At 47.2% G+C, this 25,613-nt stretch overlaps 1 protein-coding gene across 1 annotated transcript; it reads left to right on the forward strand.

Annotated features, from left to right (window-relative positions):
- The first annotated feature begins 161 nt into the window (after positions 1 to 161).
- HSF4 (heat shock transcription factor 4) lies at positions 162 to 24,166 on the forward strand. Its single transcript, XM_075161027.1, has 13 exons — positions 162 to 584; positions 4,688 to 4,796; positions 5,961 to 6,088; positions 7,468 to 7,592; positions 9,900 to 9,975; positions 11,438 to 11,502; positions 14,382 to 14,481; positions 15,263 to 15,387; positions 17,282 to 17,497; positions 19,512 to 19,617; positions 21,074 to 21,139; positions 22,582 to 22,669; positions 23,931 to 24,166. Exons 1-13 carry the CDS (start codon positions 462 to 464, stop codon positions 24,125 to 24,127), a joined length of 1,524 nt encoding a protein of 507 aa, XP_075017128.1. The 5' UTR covers positions 162 to 461; the 3' UTR covers positions 24,128 to 24,166.
- Positions 24,167 to 25,613: the final 1,447 nt, after the last annotated feature.

Raw genomic sequence — 25,613 nt, forward strand, 5'->3', positions numbered from 1 at the left:
CTGAGGTCTGGCCAGCCCTTGTTCATCTGTGCCGCCCAAAGTTTAGGACAAGAAAATTCCAAAATAACAATTCGGGTGCCTTCCCAAACCTGGCATTGCTGTGCCTGGCTGTCCCACAGGCTCTCGGCAGTGGGTTCACTCCGGTGGCTTGCTAACCTCCCAGCATAAGGTGCGCAGCACGTGTTCCCTTTGCATGACGCTGCGTATTTATTCACAGCTCTGTGAGATCGGCTGCAGTGCATTTTCATTCTGTGTATTGTTCTCTGGGGCTGGTGATGCCATCGCATTGTGCTGAGTTTTTAAGAGTGCGAGCAGCACTGCTGATGTGACTCCCCGGGAGCCTACTTTCCACTAGCCTGGGATAAAATTCGGTGGTTCATTCTCTGTCGGACGCACGCGCGTGCAGGGAGGCAGGCACGCCGAGAGCCATGGGGTTAGTGTAGCCGGGACACTGAAAAATTATGCAGGATTCACCCAGCTCTCTGGTGATGGATGGATACTCCAGCAATGTGCCAGCCTTCCTAACCAAACTCTGGACGCTGGTGGAAGATCCTGAAACGAACCATCTCATCTGCTGGAGTACTGTAAGTACAGCGAACGTCGGGTGACACTAAGTGCCTGCAACACCAGGGAAAACCACCCAGGTGCGAGGCCCGAGTACCGCGTCGCACAGCAGCTTCCCTTTGCTTTGCAAGCGCTGGCCAGCTAACTGGGAGAGTGAAAGGACTGATAGTTCGTTAGGGGGCCTCTTGGATATACTTGGTATTATTTATCTGCAGTATTGTGGCTCTTCTGTTTCAAAGGCACAACTTGTTTGGGAGTGTTGTGGTAACAATATTTACACATTTCACTTGAAGCATCTTAAAGGGTGTCTAATACTGCATCTTCTAAAAATCCGGACTCTTTAAGAGAGAGAAGTTTTTCACCTTGCTTCAATGGGCGGTTCCCTAAAATTTTCTACAAAAGGTGCAAAGCCCTTAAAAAATTTCACTGCTGTTTGTATTATTTCACATGAGTTTCTTAGCAGCCTTTCACAAATGCCTTGGGAGAAGGCAGCAGATAAGCAGCATTCGGACCTCAGGCTAAAGCCTGTAGTTTAAACAGATCTCAGACTGGCACCCTAAATTGCTCACATTTTGGAAGAGCTTTACTTGATTTTTCAGTGAGTCTGTGTGATGCTTATGGTGATGTGTGTGTGCGCGTTGTCTGTACAGCTTCATAGGGATAAATTGCTTTGCTTTGGCCTCTAATTTGCCCCTGAGGCATTAATATACTAAGGGCAATCAGAGAATTAAAATGATTTATTTGTCCCCCTTGTACAGCATTTTGATACCATAGTGTGCTTTTGACCTGACTAAGACTTGCAAATAATGTGATTTGTCTTCAGCAGGGAGTTACCAGATAAGTTGTGTGCATGAACTTGTTCTCCAAAATCAAGGATCTATAACAAAAGCAGATTTTAAGGGGAAAAAAAAGTCTAAAGCAGCCTTTCTGTCATGTGTTTGTGTCCAGTAGAGTTTTCATTCAAAACTTGAGGTAGGATTTGAGCTGCGTTGTTATCTAAGGCAATGGTTGCTTTCTGACTTTCTGATGTTGGTATTACATGGTCAAACCTCTGAGAACCACCAAGTTTTGGCATCGTGTGTTTTAAATAAGGACTTTCAAACTAGGAAGGATTTTCCAACATGTATAAATAGTCCCCTCTCGGTTACGTTTATAAAATTGTTATTTTTGACTGCCCACCACCACCACCACCATGCTCTGCTTTCCTGCAACAACCCAACATAGGCTACAGCCTCATTGGGAGGTTTTGGTAAGGCTTTTAGATGTCTAAGTTTCCCATATTGCATGTTCCGCATGTTCCCATGTTTCCCATGTTCGTCCTCTTCTATCCATCGGTGTTGTTGGAGCTGAGAAATTGTGTGCATGCCTAAGATTTCTGGACGTAATCAGAACTCGTAGAAAATAGGATCTACGAGGACCTATGAACTGTTTCTTAGCACGAAGGAGAGGAGATGGAGAGGAAACGTGGTAACGGTTTATATATACACTAAAGGCTGTTGCAAGGTGGAAAGGAAAAATCTGCTGTCTGTGTCCATGGTAGATTGGACAAGAAGTAATTAAATGAATTTTTGAAATGGAAGATGCAGTTAGGAAGAACTCCTAGCCAATTCCTGGAGTAGCTTGCCTGGGCAGGGCACAGGGTGTCTGTCATCATGGATCTGTCAAAAACAGTTAAGACAACCATCTGCCAAGACTGACATGCTGCAGAGTGAATTTTGCCTTGGGCAGAGAAGTGTCTCCCAGCTTGTGCTCCCATGATGTAAGACAAGGCACAGCTGCTGTGTGGGAACAAGCTGGCACATGCACGGTTCATCGGTGAACACACAGTAACTCCAGTCTCTTGTGGCTGTAGGAACCCTTTTGGGTGCGCCAGCTTCCGAGAACATTGCAGCCCTGGATTCAAAGGAATGACCTCTTAAGAGAGGCCATAAGGAGATGTTCAGGTGCACGAAACTCTCGTGTTTCTCACTTTACATCAGCCTGCCCAGCCTGGGACACACAGCTGTAGCCCAGAGAGACTGAGCGGGCAGAAGCACAAGGGCGGCAGGATAAACCAGCTCTGTCCCCAGAACAGCCTTTGCGGTGTTGGGAAACCCTGGTCCCTGCTGTCATGTCTGCAAGCTCAGTCTGTGAGGATCATTTCAGCGTACGGATTATTAGTGACTCTTCTAAGCGCTTGACCAGCCTTTGCTTCTGCTGCATGGGGTAAGGAATGATGGGGAAGACCCTGGGGATGGTCAAAGGGCACTGTCGAGGCAAACAGTCGTGTTCAGTGTTTGCAGCAGCGAACAAGGAGCAAGAAGTACAGCTGACCCAGAGTCATGTGTTTGTGGGCGTGCAGGGTTAATTGTTAGAGCTGACAAACGAGCCAGAGCACAGAGGGAATTGGCACCGTTTGGTGATGGAAATGTGGTGGCAATGAGTAGGGCAGCAGGGTTTGCCAGCTGGCTGTTTTCCGGTGGCCGTGGGCAGGCTACAGGCACACACCGGCACCTCTTTAGCCACTGAACTTTCTCGTGGTCCTGATTACAATCCCTGTTTTAGAAAATTCCAGGCAGCCCTGAGAGCACCCATGCAGCTACGGACCCTGTGATGGGTGCGTGGTGGGACCCACACACCGCTGGTACGCAGAGCCTGAGTGCTCGCTCTTACGAAACACTGTCCTCCTCCGTCAAAAACCACTCCGCTGTGGAATAACGCCCCAAGCTGCCACACCACGGTAATAACACTGAACGCAGCAGGCAGATGACTGTGGCTGTGGTGGTCTCAGACCCCTCCCTGCCAACACCACGCAGACCCTGGTGTCTTTAGCTAGCTGTCCCCTGAAACTCGGCGGCAGCTGAGTTGGTAAATCCCAAATATCTGCTGATGTCTTTGCCCTGGTATAGGTCTCTGCACCTTGCCTGTCCCTCCATAAAGCTGTGGAGAGCTTAGGCTGCACAGTTGGGTGGTTCCCCAGGTAGCTCTTTGCAGCTCTTTCTCTCTCCACAAGCAAAGCCAATGTAAGCCCCTGGAAGATACCGTTCTCTGCAAGTTTACAAAAATGCCACGTGTGCACCAAACTCCATGTCTGAAATCATGATTCTTCATTCCTCCAAATTCCTGGTGCTGCCCCCCCATCCGGAGCAGAGATAGGGTTTAAGGTGGTGCCCCCATCACCATATCCTGGAGACACTGATCTGTTGAGGTCGGAGATTTAGAAAACATTGTTTCTAAGGGTTGGTTAGAGAAGAAAATTAATTGCTAATTTTTCTGTCCCTTAAAAAGGTCACGTGGATTGCTGTTTGCAAGAAGTTTCAAGGCAGCTTCAGTGCGTTGTGTCTCACAGGCCCTCTCTGTACCAGCTTAACTGTCAGCAGGCAGAAGGCCAGGCAGGGGAAGCAGTGTGTCTGTCTGCCAGAGATCCCGGGCAGTTCGCCTTGTTTTGCAATCACGGATCCTGGCAATGCAACCTCAGAAACGGATATTTTATCTGGTTACGTGCGTGTTGCTAGCTTGGACTGTAAAGCAGTTAACGTTTTGCGGTTAACGACTGTTAACATTTTGCGGTTGCCCTTGTGGCTGTGTACTTTCAAAAATAGCCAAGAGAAGGTGCGTAGAACTTCTGGATCAGTGTGGTGTCTCCAGGGATGATTTGCTTTCTTGCCTTGCTGTGTTTCTTGTACCATGTCTCCAGGCAGCGCTCCCTCCAGGACTGCAGCAGATGGGTCGGAGTTAGACCTATACAAGCAGACCGAGGGGTTATAATGGCCACTTTCCAGGACCTTCTTCAGACACCAGAGTCTTTCTGTGAGGTCCACGCAAGGGTGGGCGATCCCAAGCTAGCAGCTATTTGTGTGTAAAAGTCTGTAGTTTCTTTCTCACATCCAAGGCTCTGAACTAAGCAGTGGCAAAGCTTAGTAGAAAAAGATCAAAACTGCAGTCGTAGAGGACTGACTGTACCAGAACTGAAAGGAGCACATCCGTCATTGACGGCTGTTGTCACTCTTCTCAGCTTCAAGGTGACAGTTCAGAGAGCACGACTTCCCCCGCTGTAGGACTCAAGGGAATCACCTCCTCCTGCGCACCTCTCGTGGTCGGGGACGCTCCTCTGACTTCGCCTTTGTCCTTGTCTCCTTTGCAGAATGGCACCAGCTTCCATGTGTTCGACCAAGGACGCTTTGCCAAGGAGGTGCTGCCCAAGTATTTCAAACACAACAACATGGCCAGTTTCGTCCGGCAGCTGAACATGTGTGAGTTCAACCTCCAGAGCCCGGGCCATGTGGGCCCTAAAGACACGGGGGGAGCAGGTGGAAGGAGACGTGAAGGAGAACTGGGGATAGAAAAGTTGAGATCTCGCATATATGCGTTATTGTGGCATTAGGGATTTTGCCGAAGAGGACCTGCCTCTGACATGCCAGGAAAGGCATGATTTCCTTGTATTGACCTTAGATTCCAGCATGAAATTTCTGTTAGATTAAATCATAAGACGTGAGCTAAGAAATTTCAGCTACCAGATTTTCTCCCTTTCTTCCATCAGTTTGATGACCCTTTATTATTTCTTTTCCATTTTATTCTATATGGGCCTTTTTCCAGCAGCCTGATACGGTGACACCTCCCTCAGAAACCGCTGCTTTTGAGGGTGGCATGCCCAGAGCTTACCCATTTCACCAGCCCTATCGCTGAACTGATGACGGACAGTACTTCTCCCTGCAAACCTTGCCTTGCTGATAGGACAGTCTCACCCCTTCACGGAGGTTTAAGTGTACTTTTCAGCTACATCTAGACCACGACTGTATTAAATATGGTTCTTTTCTGATAGTTTTTGGAAGTCTAATTTTTTTTTCAATGACTAATTCGTAAAGCTTCACTTTGCTATTTAACTATACAATAGCACTATTGTAAATTTTAGGCCAGTCTTTAGATGCGGTGTAAAAACCCTTCTAGGACTTCAGAGAAGTACCCAAAGTAGATTTCCAAAGGTGCATGTGACCTTTTTTTTCCAAAAGCAGCACCTGATGCTGGTCTGTGCCTTTGAAAAACCTTCCCCTGAATCCCTTTGGCTTGCAAATCAAACCAGAGATTTCATAAGAGCAGGCATTTCAGCTCCTGGCAGACAGACCGACATGCCCAAGGGGTTGCCGGCGAGGCTTTCACGGCACGGGCCAGCGGCAGCGTGTCCCCAGAGCCACAAGGTGTCCAGCGGGATGCATGGGGCTCTCCCTCGCACTGGATTTCTTGTAGATACGGTCCAAAAGCGTGCCCAGCCACGGGGAGGGGGCACGGCTGTGCCTCGAGCACCGGAGCAGCTCAAAAAGTGGGGGGAGCGAACAGAAATGTCCTCAAAAGTGATGGGGTGGGAGGCGAGGAGGAGGGCCTGGGTCCGTCGGCCCTTCACCCGCTCCCTCTCCACACAGACGGCTTCAGGAAGGTGGTGAACATCGAGCAGGGGGGTCTCGTCAAGCCCGAGCGGGACGACACCGAATTCCAGCACCTCTGCTTCCTGCAGGGCCACGAGCACCTCCTGGAGCACATCAAGAGGAAGGTGAGGGGCGGCCGGGCGGGGGGGACGCGCCGCCTGGGCCTCGGCGGGCCCCCCCGGTGAGACCCCCGGGCGGGAAGGCTGAGGCGGGAAGGCTGAGGCGCGGCAGCTCCTGTTCCAGAAGGTTCCACGCTACCGGTGCGGAGAGGCTGCGTGGTGCTTTTTCAAAACATCCCTCAACAATATGCCCCGAAACTTAACTAAAGGTCTGTGAGGAGGTGTAGCTCCCTTGGTTTGCTTTAAGCCTGCTGCCTCTTTATTTAATTTGTTTCCCCAGGCCTTCTGCTAGGAGAGAGGTAGTGAATACTTGTTTCCTCTCCCTCAGACGTCTCAAGCGGGAAACGCCTTGTTCCCCCCCAGGCAGGAGCCCTTCCGTGCCTGCCGCCGTGGCTCTCTGCCCGGGGCCTTTCTAACCCTCCCATGTCCCTTTTTTGGGGCGGATTGACCAGAACAGCCCTCCATGGTCATTGCGAGGGCTTCCACCACAGCTGCATTCCTCTCTTGATAACTCCTAAAATGCTTCTTGTGCTTTCAGACCACGGGCTGCCGTGCTATAGACCGCTCAGCATAACTCCAAGATCACCCTGTGGTCTGGTTTCTGTCCTCTCCAGATACACGTACGGTTGGGGCGGGGGTCCTCGGCGTGCAGGGCTTGGCTTTCATCAGAGTTTTGTCTGTGTTTTTTTGCTCCGTCACTCAGTATCACGAGACCTTCGTGTAGTGCTGCGTGGCCAGGCTCGCTTCACACCGCTCTGCTTTTGAATCGTTACCCGCTTTTCTAGATAAGTACAGCATAACTCCTACTGGCTCTCCCAACAGTCATCTCCTGTTATTATAGAAGCGATAACCTTCTCCTACCTTCTGTTTGCTATCTTTTAACCTGTTATTGATGCCCAAAAAGGGCTGTTCTGAATTAGCATATTGACTTCAGAAAAGGGACTTCAGCAAAAGCCTTCTGGAAATCCAAGTGTAATATATCAATTTAAAGCAGTTCCTCAGGCTCGTTCCTGTAAAACACGAGGCTGGATTTGGTCTCTCTGTAGTTGAAGTAGAAAGAATTAATCAAATAACCTAGTTCGATTCTGCCCCGTTCCTCAAAATACCTTCCCCCCAGCTGATTTGAAGTAAGTCCCCACTCTAGTGGAGAATGTCCTACTGCCAACAGACCCATTTTTCCTGCCCTTTGCTCTATTTTACCCCTTTGACCCTTGCAGCAATACCCTAAGGATAGTTCAGACTCTTGTGCACGCATCGCCTGTCCCAATATTTCTGCACGTCAGAGCCCGGCTGGTGGAAGTCCTGCACCTGAACCACAGCAATGACTCTGTCTGTCCATGCCCTTCTTGTGTTGGTAAAATCCACCTTTGATTTTTCCTCCTCAGGTGTCGGTAGTGAAAAGTGAGGAGACCAAGATGCGCCAGGAGGACCTCAGCAGGTTGCTATACGAGGTACAGATACTGAGAAGTCAGCAAGAGAACATGGAGTGTCAAGTGCAGGACATGAAGCAGTGAGTTGAATCCTACTGAGGCTGCTTCTTACGGGCATTTGCTTCTCGAGAGTTGTTGATCTTGGGGAATGTTTGAAAGGAGGAGCCTTACACACCTCCCTCCCAGGGAGCACACGCTGAGCCGGGGAGCAGTCATACGGACTAGATCTGGTGAGACAATAACATGTAGGACTTCTATGCAGACCCCATGATCTACAGAATGAATCCATGCTCAGCCGCTCTGTTTTCTGTGAAAGGTGGACATATTCTCTTCATCTATATTTTCCCTTTACAGATGAGGAAAGCACAGAGGGGGCCACGCAGGAAGTGTGTATAACCTGGGGACTTAGCTCACATAACTGTATTTCCTCCAGATAGAAATGATGGTAAAAAGAGATGTAACTCCTTCTCACACCTAGAAGAGTCCTTGGCAGAAATGTGGTGGTGCCCACTCCAGCTATCAAAAAAACCGAAAAATCTCTCTCTGTCATTCTCCACCTCCAAAACATATGACTGGCCTCAAGTATATAAGAACACAAGAACTGCTGTAGTGTTTAGTCCATCTCTCTGAAGACTGTGTCTTCTGACGTGGCCAAAATTGTTGTATAAGAGCAAAACAAGCATATGCAATGCTTCTTACATGTGGCCGCCTGACCTCCAGCTGTCTGAGACACTGGGATTTTCTGAGTCAGACATGGTCACTAGGAATTTAGTAAATGGGTACGGTTTTATAAATCACATACTTGGAGAGGTTTTTATTTGCCTCCAGAATTTTATTCCTTACAGAAAACTTAGATTTTTCAAGTGCTTTTTAAACAATAAGACCTAAAAACTTCTTTTATAATGAAAGCTAATATTCCTACATCACCAGAGGACACTGGCATCCTGGGCCTTGAGAGAACACCAGATACTGTGAAACTTCATTGCAGCCCAGCCCCTTATTTGCAACAGATAAATGTTTTTATCCTTCCTCAAATTTTAATGACTCCCACACTTAGCGCATGCATGGAATCATGAAATCCAGGTACAGTGGCAATGAAAGGGTTTCTAGGCTTGTATCTTATTTAATTTTTAAGGAATTCCAGTATTGATGATTTGGCTTTGCTTTTAGTTTATTCTCCCTTTTTATTTGCTCGCTCCCTTCCTCCATCTGGCAAAAGGCAAAATTGCATTCAACTGATTAAAATAATACAATTTTGATAAAGGAAGACAGACCAGAAATCCCATGTTAAGAAATTCACACTGGTGAAGACCCATTAGGACATAACTCCAGTGCCAGCTGTCAGACTAAGGAAAGCTGCTTTGCTGGATAGCCTGTCAGTACCGGTGCAGAAAGTTCACCGCAGAAATTCTCGCTGTAGAAGCTGCTGTACTAGGGCAGCTGCTGTGCTCTTTCGAGCCCTGCACTTTATCTTCCCAGTTCTAGCATCAATCCACACTAGAAAGACTAAAACCACCTAAGGGATATGTAGCAAAAGGATTTCTAAATTTCACCTGTATGAAGGTTTTGCTGTCAGTTTTGGTACATCCATATACTCTGGAGATAAATTGACTGGCAAAACCTTTTTCAGCAAGGACTTGGCTGGCATCCAGATTTGGAGGCAGCACAGCAAATAAACTCTGCACCTCCTCATCCCACTTTCTGGGGCTGACTGTTCAAGGAAGCCTGTAACTCCCCTGTGTGCTATATTTACAGACAGAAAATAAATATACTTTATGCAATTGCAAGCTAGACACAGGTCTGTGCTGGATGAAATCAGTCACTCCCATTAATGAAATCATTACAGTCCTCCTAGTTCAAGGTTCTCGGATGCAGAAGCATCCCTTTAGCTGCTTCAGTCGCTCCCAACCATGCCTTTGCATCCCACGCATATGAGGTTTCAGCAGGCAGAATACATAGGACCTCTGTCCATAGGATCTCTTGGTCTTTGGGGGCAGTTGTGGAGAAGTTCGGCTTTCTTGGCTCCCGCAGGAAGAACAGTCTTGGTGATCCAAATTATTCAAAGTCACAAATCAGGCCCTGCTGAAATTCTGAGTTTGGCCCAGATGTTCCACAAAAACTAAATACATGTCTTCCTGTTACCCTCCCCTATAGATGTTGGCTTCTCTTCATTTGTTTGTCCTCCATGCTTTGGTCTGTAGTTCTTTTGAGGTCAAGAAAAAACAAGGAAAGCAATTGTGTGACCCCTTTTGGGACACCTGAAAAGAGCCAAGCACTGCAAGAGCCCCGAAGTGAGACAGACTTTGCACAATTGGGTCTGCTGTGCATCACGGCAGCACCATGGGCTGTTGGGATGTTTCTGTGCTCACGGAAAGTTTCTCTTTCAGGCAAAATGAAGTTCTTTGGCGGGAGGTTGTTTCTCTCCGGCAGAACCACTCACAGCAGCAGAAAGTGATCAACAAGGTAGTGGTCATATAAACTCCAAACGCACTTGTACTGCATGGTGTATGTCCTCCTCTGATTTTTTTTCCTTGTCCCATAATCTTCTCCACACTCTGATATCGCAGTATATTTATTTTCCCTCTCTTTCAAATTGTGTGATGTTCTTTTGTGTCCTATGGAAGGTGGTCATTAACGAAGCATAGATTATGCCCTCGAGCAAAAGATTTTCATTTCCCTGTCAGTCATTGCTGTGATGTTAGAAACCACTTTTCTGTCGAAGTCCTGACCAAGAGAGCACAACTCTCACTAATTGCCCTGTGTTGGCTGTGTTCGGGTTGTACCGATGCCTTTGGGCTTCCCGAAGCTTTCCTCTTTCCCTCGTACAAGAGAGGAGCCTCCCCCTCCTGCCAGCACTGAAGCTGCAGGCAGCAGAACTGGCTAGCCATTCCCCAGTGGGGACCTCCAGCAACTGTTATGTTTTCTGGTGTTACTGGTATAGGTGAGGAATTGCTGTACAACCTTTTAGACTGAAGGAGCACTGCGGAGCCCTCTCCCTTAAAATCTAGCATGACCAGTGCTAGAAAAGGCCTCTCCAGTGATTCCCAGACGGTGCCGACGTGACTGAGCATGTCACGTTCCCCAGTCCCCCTGAGAGCCACGTTCTGACCCTCTCGTGGCATCACAGTCATAGGACTGGAGAGAAATGCTGGAGGCTATCAAACCTTCCTCCAGCTCTGAGGCTGGACCAGCCACGCCACTCACTGTAGAGGCATTTATGCAACTCTGTTTTGTTATATTGAGCAATGGGTAAGAGACAGCTGTGGTATATAATAATAACGCTCTCTTTGTTTGGAGGTCAAAGCAGAGCATCAGGCTCAAGCTGACCTGGGAATATGTTGCTGGGTGATTCCTCTCCAAAGCCATTCTGCATCCTTTTTCATGTCCTGTTATATCAACACTGAATTTCACAGGGCTGAAAAACTCAGCTGAAAGAGCTAAGACCTCCATCCAGGGTCTCCCCTAGGGGGTTGCCTCTTTCACTTGCAGAGTCTTTGTCAGACTTTGTAGAGCCTCTTATAAAGGTCTCTAAAGACTTTTACGGAGGCCAAGTCTAACTCCAGGCCTAGGAATGTTTGCATGTGTACTTCACAGGCAGATTCCCGAGTCTAATAGGGCTAGCTGGAGTTCTGCATGCACAGCACCGGAGAGAGAAAGCGCTGAGCACATGCATCTAGCAGCCTTCGCACAAAGCAGGCACCTGGCTGTGTTTCTTGAAAGCTGGGCAGGTCGTTTGAGTTCTTGGAAAGCTTAGTTCGGTTTTGGGCTCGGATGTCTCATGCGATTTGGCTCCCATATTTCATGGCTGCTCCCAGCTTTGGGGTGGTGGCGGGAGGGAGGAATGTGTGGGATAAGAATGGCTGCGAGAGCAGGGAGTGCTGAATCACCCTGCTGATTAACACTGGATTTTGATCTCTCCTGACAGCTGATTCAGTTTCTGTTTGGCCAGCTCCAATCAAGCCCTAGCAGCACTGGGATAAAGAGGAAGCTGTAAGTACCCTTGTGTGGTGCGCACACGCTCACGGTGCATAATGCTGCCCCCTCACTAAAAGCACAAGCTCAGCTCACCCAGGCAGGCGGTCACCGGACCAGGGCACCATGGTGATGGGAAATGAATGGGCTGAACTGCCGAGTCAGACCTGCTGACATGCCCCATTCAGTGGTCTTTAGAGAAGCACCGTGTCAGCTCGTGACCTTTATTTGGGGAATACAGAGCGAGATGAGAGATGGGAACGCTAACTAGTGGGAGGGTAAAGGGCAGGACCCCACTGCTGGTCCTACAGGTTCCAGTTTTGCCACTTGTCATCAGTGGGAGCAGGGCTGGGCCCAGCCAGCCCACAGACACCTTTAGTTTGGCCCACAGTCACTGAATGGGGTGTGTATCCAACAAAGGTTTGGTGGCACGCAACCTGCAGGCCTTACAGAGAGAAAGGTGGAGAAAGGTTTTAGGTAGGGGTATCTTTAGAGTCATAAATAAGCTCTTCAGGGCAAGTGAATAGCGGAGCTTGAATTAGGAAGCTTAGTGCCTTCCAGGAGAGCAGCCATGCATTTCTTGCTCTGTGGTGCTTGTGATCTAAAGAGGGGAGAGGGGCTACTAAGAGGAATTTGCCTTTGGGGCTCAGGCTGAGGGCAGGGACCTGCCTCCAGTTCCCACCTGCATTACCTCACGGCCTTTGGTGACTCAGAAACTTCTCCATGCCTCAGAGAAAGGAGCTGGACTTCCCAAGAATGCCTGCTTAAGGGAGTTGATTTTCTTGAAGTCAATGTCCTTGTTCTTGGCTGACTCTTCTTGTGAGGGCTGTAAAGGAAACACAGGATTGAAGGAAGGAGCCCATAATCTGTACAAGCAAGCTGGGTGCTCTTACCTCTGCCTACCCCCTCTACTGAGCCTCTTGGAAGGGATAAATACTGCACGGAGAATGGTAGCAAAGAAGAGGGCTCAAGGGGAGGATATCAGCTGCTCTGAGTCACTGAGGTTTATGAGTGAGGAAATTTTCCTCCAGTGGAATGGGGAAGCAGAGAAACGAGATGCCAGATCTGATCTCCAATTTCTACGGTCAGGGCCGAGCCCTCCCTGTAAAAGATTTGCAGCCCAAGAAATGTTGTCTTAGACTACTGCTTTTTGAAAAAAGCAAATCGTTAGTGAGGAACTGTGCTGAAAGGGGCAGAAGAGCACAGAACTCTCTGCACAGCAACTGTATTGGCCTCCTGATGAAGGGGGATCACACTGATACAACCCAGCTGCAGTTTGCACGGCATTGTGCATGTTAATTTGAGTTTCTGCTTCCTTGGAAACACAAAGGTCTGTGTTCAAGGAACCTCAGCTCTTGTATCTATATCTGCACTTCTAATGTTTTAATCTTTCAGAGTTTTGTTTTCCTGCCTGTCTTTTAAGTGACTGCAGGAAAGCATAGTGTACAGCCTGGAGCGACTGTTGGCGCAGACCCGAGTGCTGACTGGGTGCTCTGGGTAGGTTTGGACAGGATGGGCACGTCTGTAGGTCCCACAGGCATGTCTGACCTGGGAGGCTGTTAGGTGGGCGAGATATCAAAGTTATTTTGATTAGAAATGTTGGATGGGGAGGTTCATTTGTGGCTCCTGGAGCAGAGAGCTGGACGCTTACAAATTTGTAATTGTTACAGGGCTGGCTATGATATCTCGGTGTGTACTGAAGGGTAGCTTATGCCATAACAAGGTCCATGCCAGGGTGATTCAAATGTTCTTTTTTCTTCCGTGTCTTTAGCGAATGTCATAGAATAGAAAAAGGCTGTTAAATGAGCTGTTAGACAACACTGAGATCTCAAGCACCCATGGTCACTGTGTCCTGCTGTAAAATGCCCTTCACTGTGGGATCTCATTGAAGTCTGAGCAAACCCATAATTTCTCCCAACATATCCAGCTCCAGTGTCTGTAGGATGAAAGGAGCTAGGAATTATCTTTTGTTGAGCCTGTTAGACATTACTGTGAAAAAAACTGTTGGCTTGCCCTGGTGTCCTCAGCCAAATCACTGTCTTCTAAATGAACACTGAAGATGCTTCTCCTGACTGCGGGACAGTGGGAGAAGAGGGATTTGCTAGGCAGTTTTATAGGATCATCACAGCATTAACAATACTGGGTGTGTAGCAAAATATACCAGTTCCCAGCTTCTCTGGGACTGTATCACAAAGCAAAGGACTGCCAGCCAGGAAGTTTCATGATGGAAAGGCAGTGCCATTTTGAGGCTCCTTCTCATTTTCTCGGTTTCAGTCATTTACTTAAACATAAACCACTCCTGCTACAGTACCCAGCGTGCAGACCCACGTCTTGTTGTCAGTGGCCATCTGTAAAAGCCTGTCAGTCATTTTTTAAAAGCCTGTATGCAATGAGTTTAGACTCTGCTTTGCTTTGTGTCTCCCCCTGTTTACTTACTTAGTGGGTGGCAGGGGTTCCTTTTATGTAGTGCTATGTACGGAGATGTAGTTTTGCCAAGGAGGCCCTGTCACGAGCTGGTGACAAGGCCAGATTCCAGTATCGCACTGATAACTTCAGCGTAGCTACCTCCAGTTAAACAAGCTGAGGATCCAGCCCAGAAATTAGAAGAAAATATGAATTGAATTTGTTCAATTCAAAATATGCATTGAATTTGTTATTTTACTTGCATCTTTCCAATAAGATCTAGAAAACCCAGGCTAATGCCCTTTGTTAATGGTGACCTCCTCCAAAACTGTTGTTTCCCTTCCTTGTCCGTAACACTGGACAAGAAAGTACCTTACAGCTGAGGCAAAACAGACTACCCAGGGGAAAACAACCCTTGGCTGAGAGACATTTCTTGTATGAGCAACCACGAACCGGTGACTATGTGCTGGGAAGACAAACCTGTTTCTTTGCAGACCTCTAATGCTTGACAACGGGATCTCAGCTCCGCAAGTGTCCAAGTTCAGTCGGCATTTGTCTACGGACCCCCTCCATGACCCCTACTTCATACAGTCGGTAGGTTTACGTCAGCCTCTGGGATTTCTTTGGCCAGGGGGGGAAAATGTTTGAAGCAATAATACGGATTACGGAGTAAGTAGTTTGGCAAGAGCTTGGCAGTGAAGAAGAGAAGAGGTTTGCAAAACTGAGTGACTTTTATTATTTCTTCAGCTCCCCTGTTCCAGGGAGGGGTGCCTGCTTGCATGCACTTGTGCTGTCGTGTTCATGTGGGAGGCCATGGGTTACGGGAGGGAAAGGCAGACCCCGCACACCAAATTCTCCATGGTGTTACTCCACCCTGGCTCACTTCAAGGGCAGAGAGGAAGCAGCATGTTCTAGAAGAGGTTACTATGATCTTTCTGACCAGAGCCAGATTTTTGCAGTTGCTGAGGGATCCCCACCACCCTAACCCACCAAAGCAGACACCAGACACGTGACACTTATGTCATGCAGTTAAAATACTTGAGCTGGCATGAGAGACCCATGCTCCCCGGTTGGGCTCTGTTGGATCTCTTCCTCCAGAGGAAGCCAAGCAGTCTAGGCAAAATGTCAGACACGGTAAAACCTCTCAGTAGCTGACACTATAGTCACGGTGCTCATTTTACATCAGCACCTCTGTGTGGTTGGAGGGAAGACCAGAGGAAATTATAAGGTTGCATAGTAGGTAAAAGCTTTCTTGGTTTCCGTACAAGGAGGTCTCAAGGGCACAGTGAGTAAACTCCACCTATCTCAGATAGGGCTTTGGACTTTTTCTGGTCCTCAGAAGGTTAAATCTATACAATTTTTGCTTTCCTCTTAGCCGTCGACAGAACCTGCCTCTTGCTTAAACAGCCCTGCAATTGCTGGAGGACCCATCATATCTGATGTTACTGAAGCATCACCATCCAACATAATAAATATGCAATCCCCTCCTGAAAACGACAGGTAAACACGTTTGTGATTAAAAACAGGGGGAGTCGGGTATGGACCTGCATAACTTCAAAAGAGGTTTTCCTGGCTGTAATTCTACCAAAGTTTCTGTCTGATTCACATTCTCTATAGAGATGGCGGGCTGGAGTATTTTTCTCCAGTTTGTAATGTGGGTCAGATTTTCAGAATTAGGGAGGGATAATAACAGCATTGAAACAAAGTAATGAGTTTCGTGCTGAGAACTTCCACTCACCTCTTTGAGAACTATTCCATGCTTCTTTATATTTTGTTCTCAAGACAGGGGCTGTCTCAGACTTTATCAAATAATGAGATACTAACACTTCTTGCGTTTGTTGAGAGAGAGAGAGAGAAAGGAAGTTTCCTTTTGGCTTTGACAAAGAAGAAACAGAATCAAACTGTACATCTTTCTAATGAGAACAGAAAGGTTGCATCACAACAACTTCCGATGTTTGACAACTTTTCTGTGAAAAGGTCCCAGTAACTTAAGAACTGAATGCAGAGGTATTTTAATGCTTATCTCTTCCTGCCACAGACATGCAGTGTATTTAGGGCTAGTAGCAGAATAGCTACAACTATGTCAGTGGAAAGTAAGTAGACAGATGAATCATGGAAACAGTTTCTCAGGCATAGAGGCAAGGCAGTTACACTCTAGAAATGGCCTGTAAATCTGCTTAATAATTGAAACCATAGCCATAAAATTAGCTAGAAGCATGTAAAGAGCTCCAGACCAAAAAAAAAACACCAAACCAAAAACAAAACAAAAAAAACCCCACCAACTGGAAACCATTTCTAAAGCAGAAAAATTTTAATATAACCTTCAAGTTTAGTTGCTTATTTCTACTAATTACTGAGTGCCATCTGGTGGCCTCTGATCTATGCTGTGTCTACATGACTGGAGAAGCTGAGCCAGCCACGGCCCTAATGAGTTCAGGAGTGTGGTACTTCCTAAATCAACATGAGCTTCTGGTGGGAGATGAGGATTCACAAGATGAGAAGATGATCTGAAAGGAATGCCGAGGAAGGCTTTGTAGTGTCATATCCCATCCCGTATCTGTGCCACGCTTGTGTGTTGTCTTACAGGAAAGCTAGTCTGTAAGTGTTGTAAGATAATATTTTTCCAGTGTGGCTTCCCGTGCCCTGTGCCTGTTGATCTACGTCCCTTTGTCCCTTTGGCTCCTGTTGTGCAGTTTCACAGAGAGCTGTAAAGTCTCCTATAAGTAGTAGAGAGGAGATCTTTACATACAAAATGCTACTGTTCAAAACTTCAACGTCATATGTCCGCCTACGAATAATGTGGAGTGCCTCTCCCACTGGAAAAAGGCAAACCTCTGCTTCCAAACAAGTAAAACACCTGACTGGGCCTGTCAGATCTTGATAGGTTCTGTTCCAAATCCTGCAGGGCCACCAGATCCTGACCTGTGCCATCGGGATCTCTAGAGCACTTGCTGGTCCAATCCTAACTCCAGCACGGGAAGGTCTTACTGATCCCATTCCTGTCTCTAGGGTGGAGATTTTTCATTTTCAGGGGAACCTCTCTAGCCTAGTGACCCTGTAACCTGTCTCAAGCCTAACACTCATCTGAGGAATGATCAGCACATGGAAGTGTAGTATTTTCCATATTTGCAAAACAGTCGAATGGGGCAGATTCGTTATAGCCGTGACCGATGAAGTGAGTGAAGATATTCCAGCTGAGCATGTTTCTGGAGCCTGCTGAAAAGAAAACAAGGTTGCTGGTTTCTTTTGCCCATCCAGGGGAATGGAAAGACTCTGTGGGCAGTTTGGTGGGGAGTGGAGCAAGCCCTCATGCTATCGCCCTTTGTAGCACGAGTAGCACGAGGCCTTTGTGGAGCAGCTGTGTGTGTGGTGCTAACTCTCGTCTCTGATACAGAGAGAAGTGCCTCATGCTGATCAAGGAAGAGCCAGTCAGCCCTGGAGTGAAAGCCACCGCCGAGCCTGATGTCCCGCTGCCAGGCTGCCGGGCTTGCTCTGAGCCCCCTGTGCTCCCGGTCGCCATGGTTCAGTCTGTTTTGGAAGGCAAAGGGAGCTGTGGCACAGGGACCTCACAACCATCCGAGAGAAGAGGCAGAAGGGCGTTGCTGGACAGGTGAGGGGAGCGAGGGAGAGCTGTGGCCCTGCGTCTTTCATGGCCCTCTCTTCCCATTAGCCGGGGGGAAAGGGAGGCTGGCTCTAAGTTGCCTAATGCAGCCTGGTGAGCTCCATCCTGTACCTGTGGCACCTGCTTAGAGGACCCTTGAAGCCCAGGAGACAGTTCACAGGAGCAGAGGGTCTGTGGATGACTTGCTTGAAGGACCCAACAGAGGAAGAGCTGTCAGAGCATGTACATCACAGTCATAGGAACGGGAAGAGGCTTTCTGCAGTGAGAGGGAATTGCCCAAGGTCCGGGTGGAAGCTGGAGCCCAGAGCAGCATCCATGTCTGCAGACCTGCAGGCCACTGGACCGCACTACACCTCCAGCAGCTTGTGTGCCCTCTGTCATTTGTTTTGTTGAGTCTTCAGTTACATAAAGTTATAAGGAAATATTTGTCACTGGTGTTTCGGTGCAGTGAATAAGGTGTCACTTGTGTGCCAATATGCAGACAGTGATGGAAGATGACAGTCAATCATCACCATAACCTCTGCACTAAGTAGGGCATATATTTGATATATTTGATAAGGCATCAAAGCATTTATCAGGCCCAGGCTTGGGCTTGAGAAGGAAATAATTTGCCCCCTTTCTTTTCCTCTCCTGTGCTGTGAAGTCAGACTTTTCTCTTCAGTCTGTTCTCCCTTTGCATCTCCTCCTGTCTCCTTTCAAGGTAACCTTCCTGAGTCAGTGGTAGGTCTGTCTTCAGGGGACAGCCAGTCACTCTGGCACCATCACATGGGCTGCATGCTTCTGGGGAGCTGACACGGCAAGAGATCTCGGCTTCCCCATCTCTGACTAAGAGTGAAAACCCACGAAATTTGGCTGCATTGCTGTGCTTGTCTCCTTGAACTGGAGGGGCTCAGTAAAATGCTAGGCGGTCCAAAGCAAGGCTTTCTAAAAGGGTATAAAATCATGCCTTAAAATAATGAAATAGCAAGTGAGGTCGCTCACAGGGATGGCGAGTTGGGAGTTTGCGTTCACTGAGTGCAGAAGTCTGATACAAAGGGATGGAGGTTTCATTATTTTGAAGCCAGGTCACGCAAGTATCCTGTACATGACGGTCACCCAGAGAATGATGTCCTCTTGCAAGGGGGATTAGGACAGTGTCGTTAGGCTCAGCCACAGGGCGATACGGGTGAGCAGTCTTTGGAGCTGTGGGACTGAAATCCCAACCGCACCAATGTCATGGGTGAGTGTACAGCAGACGTCACCAGCAGGAGGAAAGCGTGGTTGCAGCTTGGTGGCTGAAGTAGAAGTTAACTGCAGAATTCATTCTTCATGGTAACTGCAGCAATGTGAGGATGACCTGGGGGGAAAAAGCCCCACACTCAATAGAGTTATCAGAAACTTTCCTTTGGGTCCTTACAGAGAACCAAATTCCTCCTGAACCCCACTGGCTACTTAAAAACATTTTATTAGAAATAAAACCATCCTTTCTTAAAAGACTCTGGATTTGAAGAGAAATTTTTATAGCTTTTTGGGGGGCCCCAGCAGGGCCTCACATTTGCTCCTTTAGCTGAATTTCTCCAGTGAATGCAACCTGCTGAATGCCTGCAGGTAAAAGTCACTCCTTTAAAAGCCATTAGTTAATAGTAACTTGGCCATCTTGGACCCAGGAGGATGGGAATGCAGCCCGTTCTGGATCCCAAGTGCCTCTCTAGAAGGATTTTCTCTAAGGAAAGCTTTAATTTTCCCAGTCTTGAAGAGATGTGCACAGAGTATCCATCCCCAAACCACACGCGTCACCCAGGAGAGGAGTAGTCTCATTCATTTTACAATCAGCCCAGTCCTCTCTGTGCTCTGCTGGGTTGTACTGAGATTAATCCAAGTGCAATGGCATAAACCCAGGCTGACAGAGGGCTCTTGGTTTTCAAAATGAGATTTGAGCATAAACCTCACATCGGAAGGCTGCTTTCTATATGTATCTGTGCAAGTCTCATTCGTGGCAATATGTCCCCTTGCCTTTTCTCAGAACAGATATTTCAGACCCGTTGGAGGGCACCGACTGGAGCTTGGAAGGGCTGCAGCTGCTGCTGAGGAGCCAGCAGTACGGCCTGGAGCCCGCCAGCCTCTTGGATGTGAGTGTCGGGGCCTCCGCCGGGGCGGCTGCGGGAAACGGTTGTGAAGTTCGCAGCGGTACCTTTGGGCTCTAAATAGTGCTGCTTATTCTTCTGTGGCACTTTATCTGTTGTGTGCTGCCAAGAGAGTCACAGCTCTTGTTTTGACCTGCTTATAGCAACTGGCAGGATTTCAGACTTTAAATGAAGTCTGACACTTTTTTACATTTCTTCTGAAAATACACGTTTGAACTTCTTGGAGCACAAAACACAGTGCATTTGGTAAAGACACTATCATGAGACCTAAGACATGCACATAAAATAGGTTTAATATGACTTTCTAGCTAGTTTGGTAATTGCTTTGGGTGGGTTAGTTTATTTTTTGCATATTCTGCATCTTAGATACTCCTAGATTGTGTTTAGCTCTACTACCTTCCCCTTTTCCTCGCATTCTGGGAAGTTTAGCCAATGTCAAACTCTCTCTCTGCTGAGATATTTGTCTGTCTGCAGTTCCTAGGTCACTTTTCTCTAGAAAAGGACAGTGGCTTTTTCCTTAAAAATGCAGAAGTATGAAGGTTTGTTTCTCTCTCTCCTTGTACCTATAGTTAGTGTGTGAAAGGTTTTTGCCAATAATCAGATAACTCTGTATATAGCAAAAGAATCTATATGTCAAAGATATGCTCCCTTGAGGAGGTGCTTCAGATACAGGCATGCGGTAAGCTTGCATGGATAAACAGGAATGAAAAATCATTAAAAAGAAATCAATCTTATCTTCTTAAAGCCAGTTCCCAAGTGTCTGTGATTGATTCTGACTTTACAGAAAGCTTTTCTAATGGCCTGCTCTGTCACTGGCTCCGTTGGTTTCTGTTTCTTATTTCTTATTAGGAAGTGTTTTCCTGTTACTGACACACTTTTCTCTCTCTGTGCAACTGAACGTCACAAGACTGAGAATGAATCATAAAACTGTACCCCAGACCAACAGCTCCTTTTCCCAGATTGCCCAGACTTCTCAACAGATTGCCGTTGAGGCACTGATGCAGCAGTAATCTGCCCTCTGCTACCGTGCTTTGGAACGCTTTTCAAACCCATATGAATCTGGAAGTGTCCTAGGATCCAAGAGCAGCAAAAAAAAAGGGCTTGGACTTGGATGACACAAAGAGCTGCCCTGGTTTCCGACCCGGCTGTGGCACCGGGTGTCTGCGCTGCCCCTCTGCTGGCGGGCAGCAAGGCCTGCGGGTAGCGCAAGTGCCACCGCCCGGCCCTCGCTGCTCTGGCTCGGCTACAGATCAACCACGGAGCCGCCGGTGGCTCTGGTTAGTCTGTCGGAGCAGCTGAGGCACAGGCAGGCGTCGCTTTCTGGCATCTCTGCCAGCAGGGCTGCAGCCTCCAGCGGGCAGGCAAGGCAGACAGCTGAGGATACGAGTATCTCGAAGCATTACAGCTTTCACAGCCCTAATTGTAATTTTTCTCCCAACAGGTCTTTAATCCCAATTTATCTTTGAGTGAGTGGAATTTGACTGAAATGGAAGCCAGTCTGTCCCCGGTAAGAGACGTGTATTTCTGAGATATGATAATAATAATGTAATTATGAAGCAGGGCTTGTGCATAACTGAAGAATGCTTAGTTATTTTATAGCCAGAGGGGAGAGTGTGGTAAAGCACAACAAGTAAGCATCTCCTGAGGGTAGGCTGACAGTGTTATCTTATACTCTTGACCTGTCTTTCCCACTCAGCCAGAGCTTGTTTAGAGACGTGTTGGTGTCCTGGAGACTTTAATTGAAAGTGGCTGCTCTAAACTTTCTCTTTGTGTGAATGTCACGTTCTACTAATACCATAGATTCACAAAGTGTCTTTGTGCCAAAGCGCTTTATAAAATATGCCTTTATAAAGTGCAGCCATCCCTGTACATTTCAGGAGCAGTAAAACCACATGCAATCAGAGTAGAGGTTCATGCATACCCGTACAGAAGAAACAAGGGGAAATTCAGTTTGGCAGTATTTGTTTGGAATCGACATTGCCGCAGACATTTCTAAAGTGCATATGGTGATTTAATAAACAGTGAAGGAAATGTGTGTTTCATGACTGGGTTTTTTTCCTGCTTGATAGAGGGTGAATTTTCAGAGCCCTCACTGCCAGCTGGGTAGGATAGACTTGGATGGTTCTGCCATCTCTACAGATGCGCAAGCAAAGTGTAATCTATTCTAATGAAGTGCGAAAGGTCTCTAAGCCTTCTTCGTGATATCACTATCCTTTTAAGGTTTTGATTTAACAATTTTGAGTTTACTAGGTAATTCCACTTCCTGAGTGTTAGGAAGGAGAGTCTCTGAAGAGATAGATAATATTAGCAAGTCTTGGAAGCAAGAGTCTCTTTTAAAAAGGATTGCATGAGAGAAGAGGCCAAGAGGGAGGCTGCAATGTTCAATAGTTCAGTCCTCGAGTCCACTGAATTTCCCAGCATCTGGTGCAGCCTACCCTTAGGCTTGCTCGTCCTACAGAAAGTCACGAGCATAGAGCAGCCTGGAAGTAATACCTGCAGCAACTCTGCACCTAGAAGCACTGTGCAAGCAAAAGTTTTACTTTAAAGACAGTCATAGGCAAATGGAAAGAAAATTCCTTTCGTATTGTTGCTGGCTGCAGAGGACTGTGGGTTTGCTTTGTATGGCAGCCGGGCAGGGACAGCCACAGTGACGCTAGCCTGGCCTCCTGGTGTGACATGAGCTTCACACCATATTAGCCAGTGCTAACAGGGGATTACATCTCCCTTAGCCCTCTCCTTCAGGCGTATCTGCCTTGAGCACACGCTTTTGGCTATTTGAACCAAGCGCGGGTGAGGCTGGGAGGAGAGGCAGGGCAGGGAGGATAGCTTGCGTTGCTGGTGGATGTCGTGCAGCATTGATGAAGCACCGATTTTCAGAAATGGCCTAGTTCTAACAAGCTCCCCTGTCTTTGTATAATTGTACATTGTAGTTTATATTTTTGCATCAAGATGCAGCGACTCACAGTGGATCTGGAGAAGAATGCAACTGAGCTGTCCTCAAAAGTGTTCAACCCACCGTTTAACAACGCCGGCCCAGGTAGGAGCACTAGCAGCTCTTGCAGACTCGGGAATGGGGATGTAATTAAGGTGTTAAACATGTCAGCAGCTAGATGCAACGTCCAGCACTGACCATTTGCCTCCCTGAAGGAACAAAACACGCTTGTTATTTTACTTTCGTGATGGTCAGTCAGCAATGTTTCCACAACAACTGCTAAGCTAGTTACTGAGCAGTGGGAAACGCGTGGGGGATAAACTGAGGTTTAAATGTAATTGAACTACCCTGCTTGGGTCCACGTCCTATCTATCAATGTCTCCACTGTTTTCTCTGCCTGTTCATCGCCACCTAAGAGCAACGTGGTGATCTAAGTGGGTAGGGGTGGTAAGAGGTGTACAGGTCCTGTGTTTCCTCTGGCTCCTGCTGCAGAGGAGGTGACCCGGTAGCTGCTAGCAGCCAGAGGCAAAGGTAACGTCTCAGTTTTTCCAGACCTCAAGGGAACTGTCCTGCTGATCTTCTCCCCCTCACTGACTCTGATAAAGTGTGTCATTGACCTTAGATATGCATCTAAAGTATTTTCCTGGTCTTGGCATAGTGATATATTATTATTTTCATGTGTATTCAGCTGGGCTAAACCTGAAAGAGAAGCTTTTGTGAGCCTTAGTTTGGCGCTGTAGCCACCTGACCCCACCGCAGAGTTTTGATATGTTGTGTAGTTCAAGGACTTCAGTCTCCACCTTAAGCTCGGCATCTTGCATGAGCATCAAAGGTGTTAAAGCCCAGCTACGCTGGAGAGAATTCTTCAGCAGGCTGGAGCTGAACTGCACAAGAGGAGCATCCCCTGTTTGCACAGCCTTTCTGGTCCATGCAGTGGCGTGATGCTGGAATAATGGGGCAATTAACAGATGTCTCCTGCGAAGATGAGGAAAAGCAGTTCCTGAGTGAGGAAGAGAAGGTGCTCTTATCCACTTCTCAGTGTCTCCAACCATGCGGTCATCCCTCTTTCACTTCTTGTTACCCGACTTGCCTCACAAGAAGTGAAAGAGGGATGGCCAAATGGTTGGGAACTCTCAGCATTCAGGCAGAACCCAGCTTGGCAACCTAGAGAGACTCCCGTCGATTTTCATGGGCTTTTGAGTGAGTCCAAGTTTGACTCGAGTGTTTCCAAGCATTTTTTTGCCTGGAGTGAGGCCCCTCACCTCCTGTTGCAGTGGGGATTTGCTACTTTTCAGTTCTACATACGTAAAGTCTGGTAACTTGCCTTCCAGAAACTGAGTTTTCTGTTGTCCGTTTGCATTCCTAGGGAAAGATGTCATTCTTGAAAGCGCCCAGCAGTTCCTCATTGATCGTCAGTCAATCTTTGGAAACGACCTCATCAGCTTGCCTGAAAGTTCATCGCTTTACGTTCCATCTGAAAATATGGCTTCCTACCTGTCCTCGGGGGGCGTCCAAGGGGATATCCCGTTAAACCTGAGCTCTTCCACTGACAACAACCAGTGATTTACCTTCCGGGGGACATCATCTCCCTCCCACCCACCCAAGCATCCACAGGTTTGAATGTAAAGAAACAAAAGTGACTCAGAAACCCACAAAAGAGTTTCTTTTTGTGCCCTTTCTTTTTGAGTAGATGGAAATGGTCAGTAGCTGTTGCATTACCCTCCCTGCACCTGGATTTCAGTGTTTGCTCAGGATAACCATTTTAAAACAAAATGCTGCTTCTGGCGCTTGCTCCTGTGGGGAGTGAGAACTTGGCAGGATTTTTCTTTCTTGAAAATGCTTTTAGAAATTTCAAATCTTCTAATAAAATTTAAGTGAAGAATAGCTTGAAAGTACATCAGGGTCTTCATAAAATAAAGTGATCCTGACGAGTGTCTGCAACGGCAAACTGTGGGATTTTATTGGGGCAGCGCAGATTAGCTAAGATGCATGACCCTTCTGGCTGCTGTTTTTTAAATAGGAAAATAGTTCTATATGCCAGTCCAATGCTCTAAAAATATTCTTTTATCCATCTTCTGTTTTTGATGGGACATACTTGTGCCTCTCCCTTATCCTCCTAGGGTGAGTAGGAAAGTTAATATCTCTCGGGGTGTGGAGAAGATCATTTTCTGAGTGACCACTCTAAGAACGTGTCTCTGGCTCCTAGGGGAGATACAGACCATCACAGACCTTACAACATCCCATGCTGAATTCAGAGGGTTTGTTGTTTGTTTTGGGTTTTTTCCCCAATTTATTTTCGCTAACATAAAGGCAGGGCACCCCATACATTAAAAAAAAAAAAAAAAAAGGAAGGGATAGACTCTTCTGCACACACAATTTTCCATTTGCAAAGAGGATGAGAGAGCGCACTCTGGGTTTTGGTGCTGGCTAAGTATTCCATGTCCAGTCCAATGACTTTTTTCCTTGGCCTTGACCTGTTCTATTTCCCCTGAAGATGTGCCTGTTGGTTTATTGGTCTATAAAATCTGATGAACCGGTTTAATTGATTGGATCCCCTTTTTAGAAGGGCTCTCAGCTGCCCAGTGTAGGAGAGAGGCAGAAGGGTTAGTTAGTCCACCATGTCCCACTAAATTTTCTTCTGTCCTTTGTGCATCTGAGACCAGCCTCCAAAGGTTGAATTAATCTTCCTCTTCCATGTGGTTTCTGACAACTGAGTTTCTCAACAAAGCAGAGCTTTGTTTTTTATGCTGTAGTTCTAATGAGAATGTATTATTTATCTTGGTATCCTCTAATTGAGTTGCTTTTCCTTAGGAAAGCTACCCAAATGCAGTAAGACCCAGGAAATTCAGCTAACTCAGGCCTCCTAAGGGCTTAGACAGGGAGGTATAACCCGTGCCAGCATCATTTGAAGAAATGCTCTGCCTGCTTCATTGCCATGACGATTCTTGGTTCTAAACCGTATTTCTGAGCATCTCAAATGGTCAAGCAGCATCCAGCCCAAAATGTAATCAATCAATCAGATGAATGCAGGCTCAAATTCGCCTTAACA

Source organism: Calonectris borealis, chromosome 12, assembly GCF_964195595.1.
Source record: "Calonectris borealis chromosome 12, bCalBor7.hap1.2, whole genome shotgun sequence".
NCBI lineage: Eukaryota > Metazoa > Chordata > Aves > Procellariiformes > Procellariidae > Calonectris > Calonectris borealis.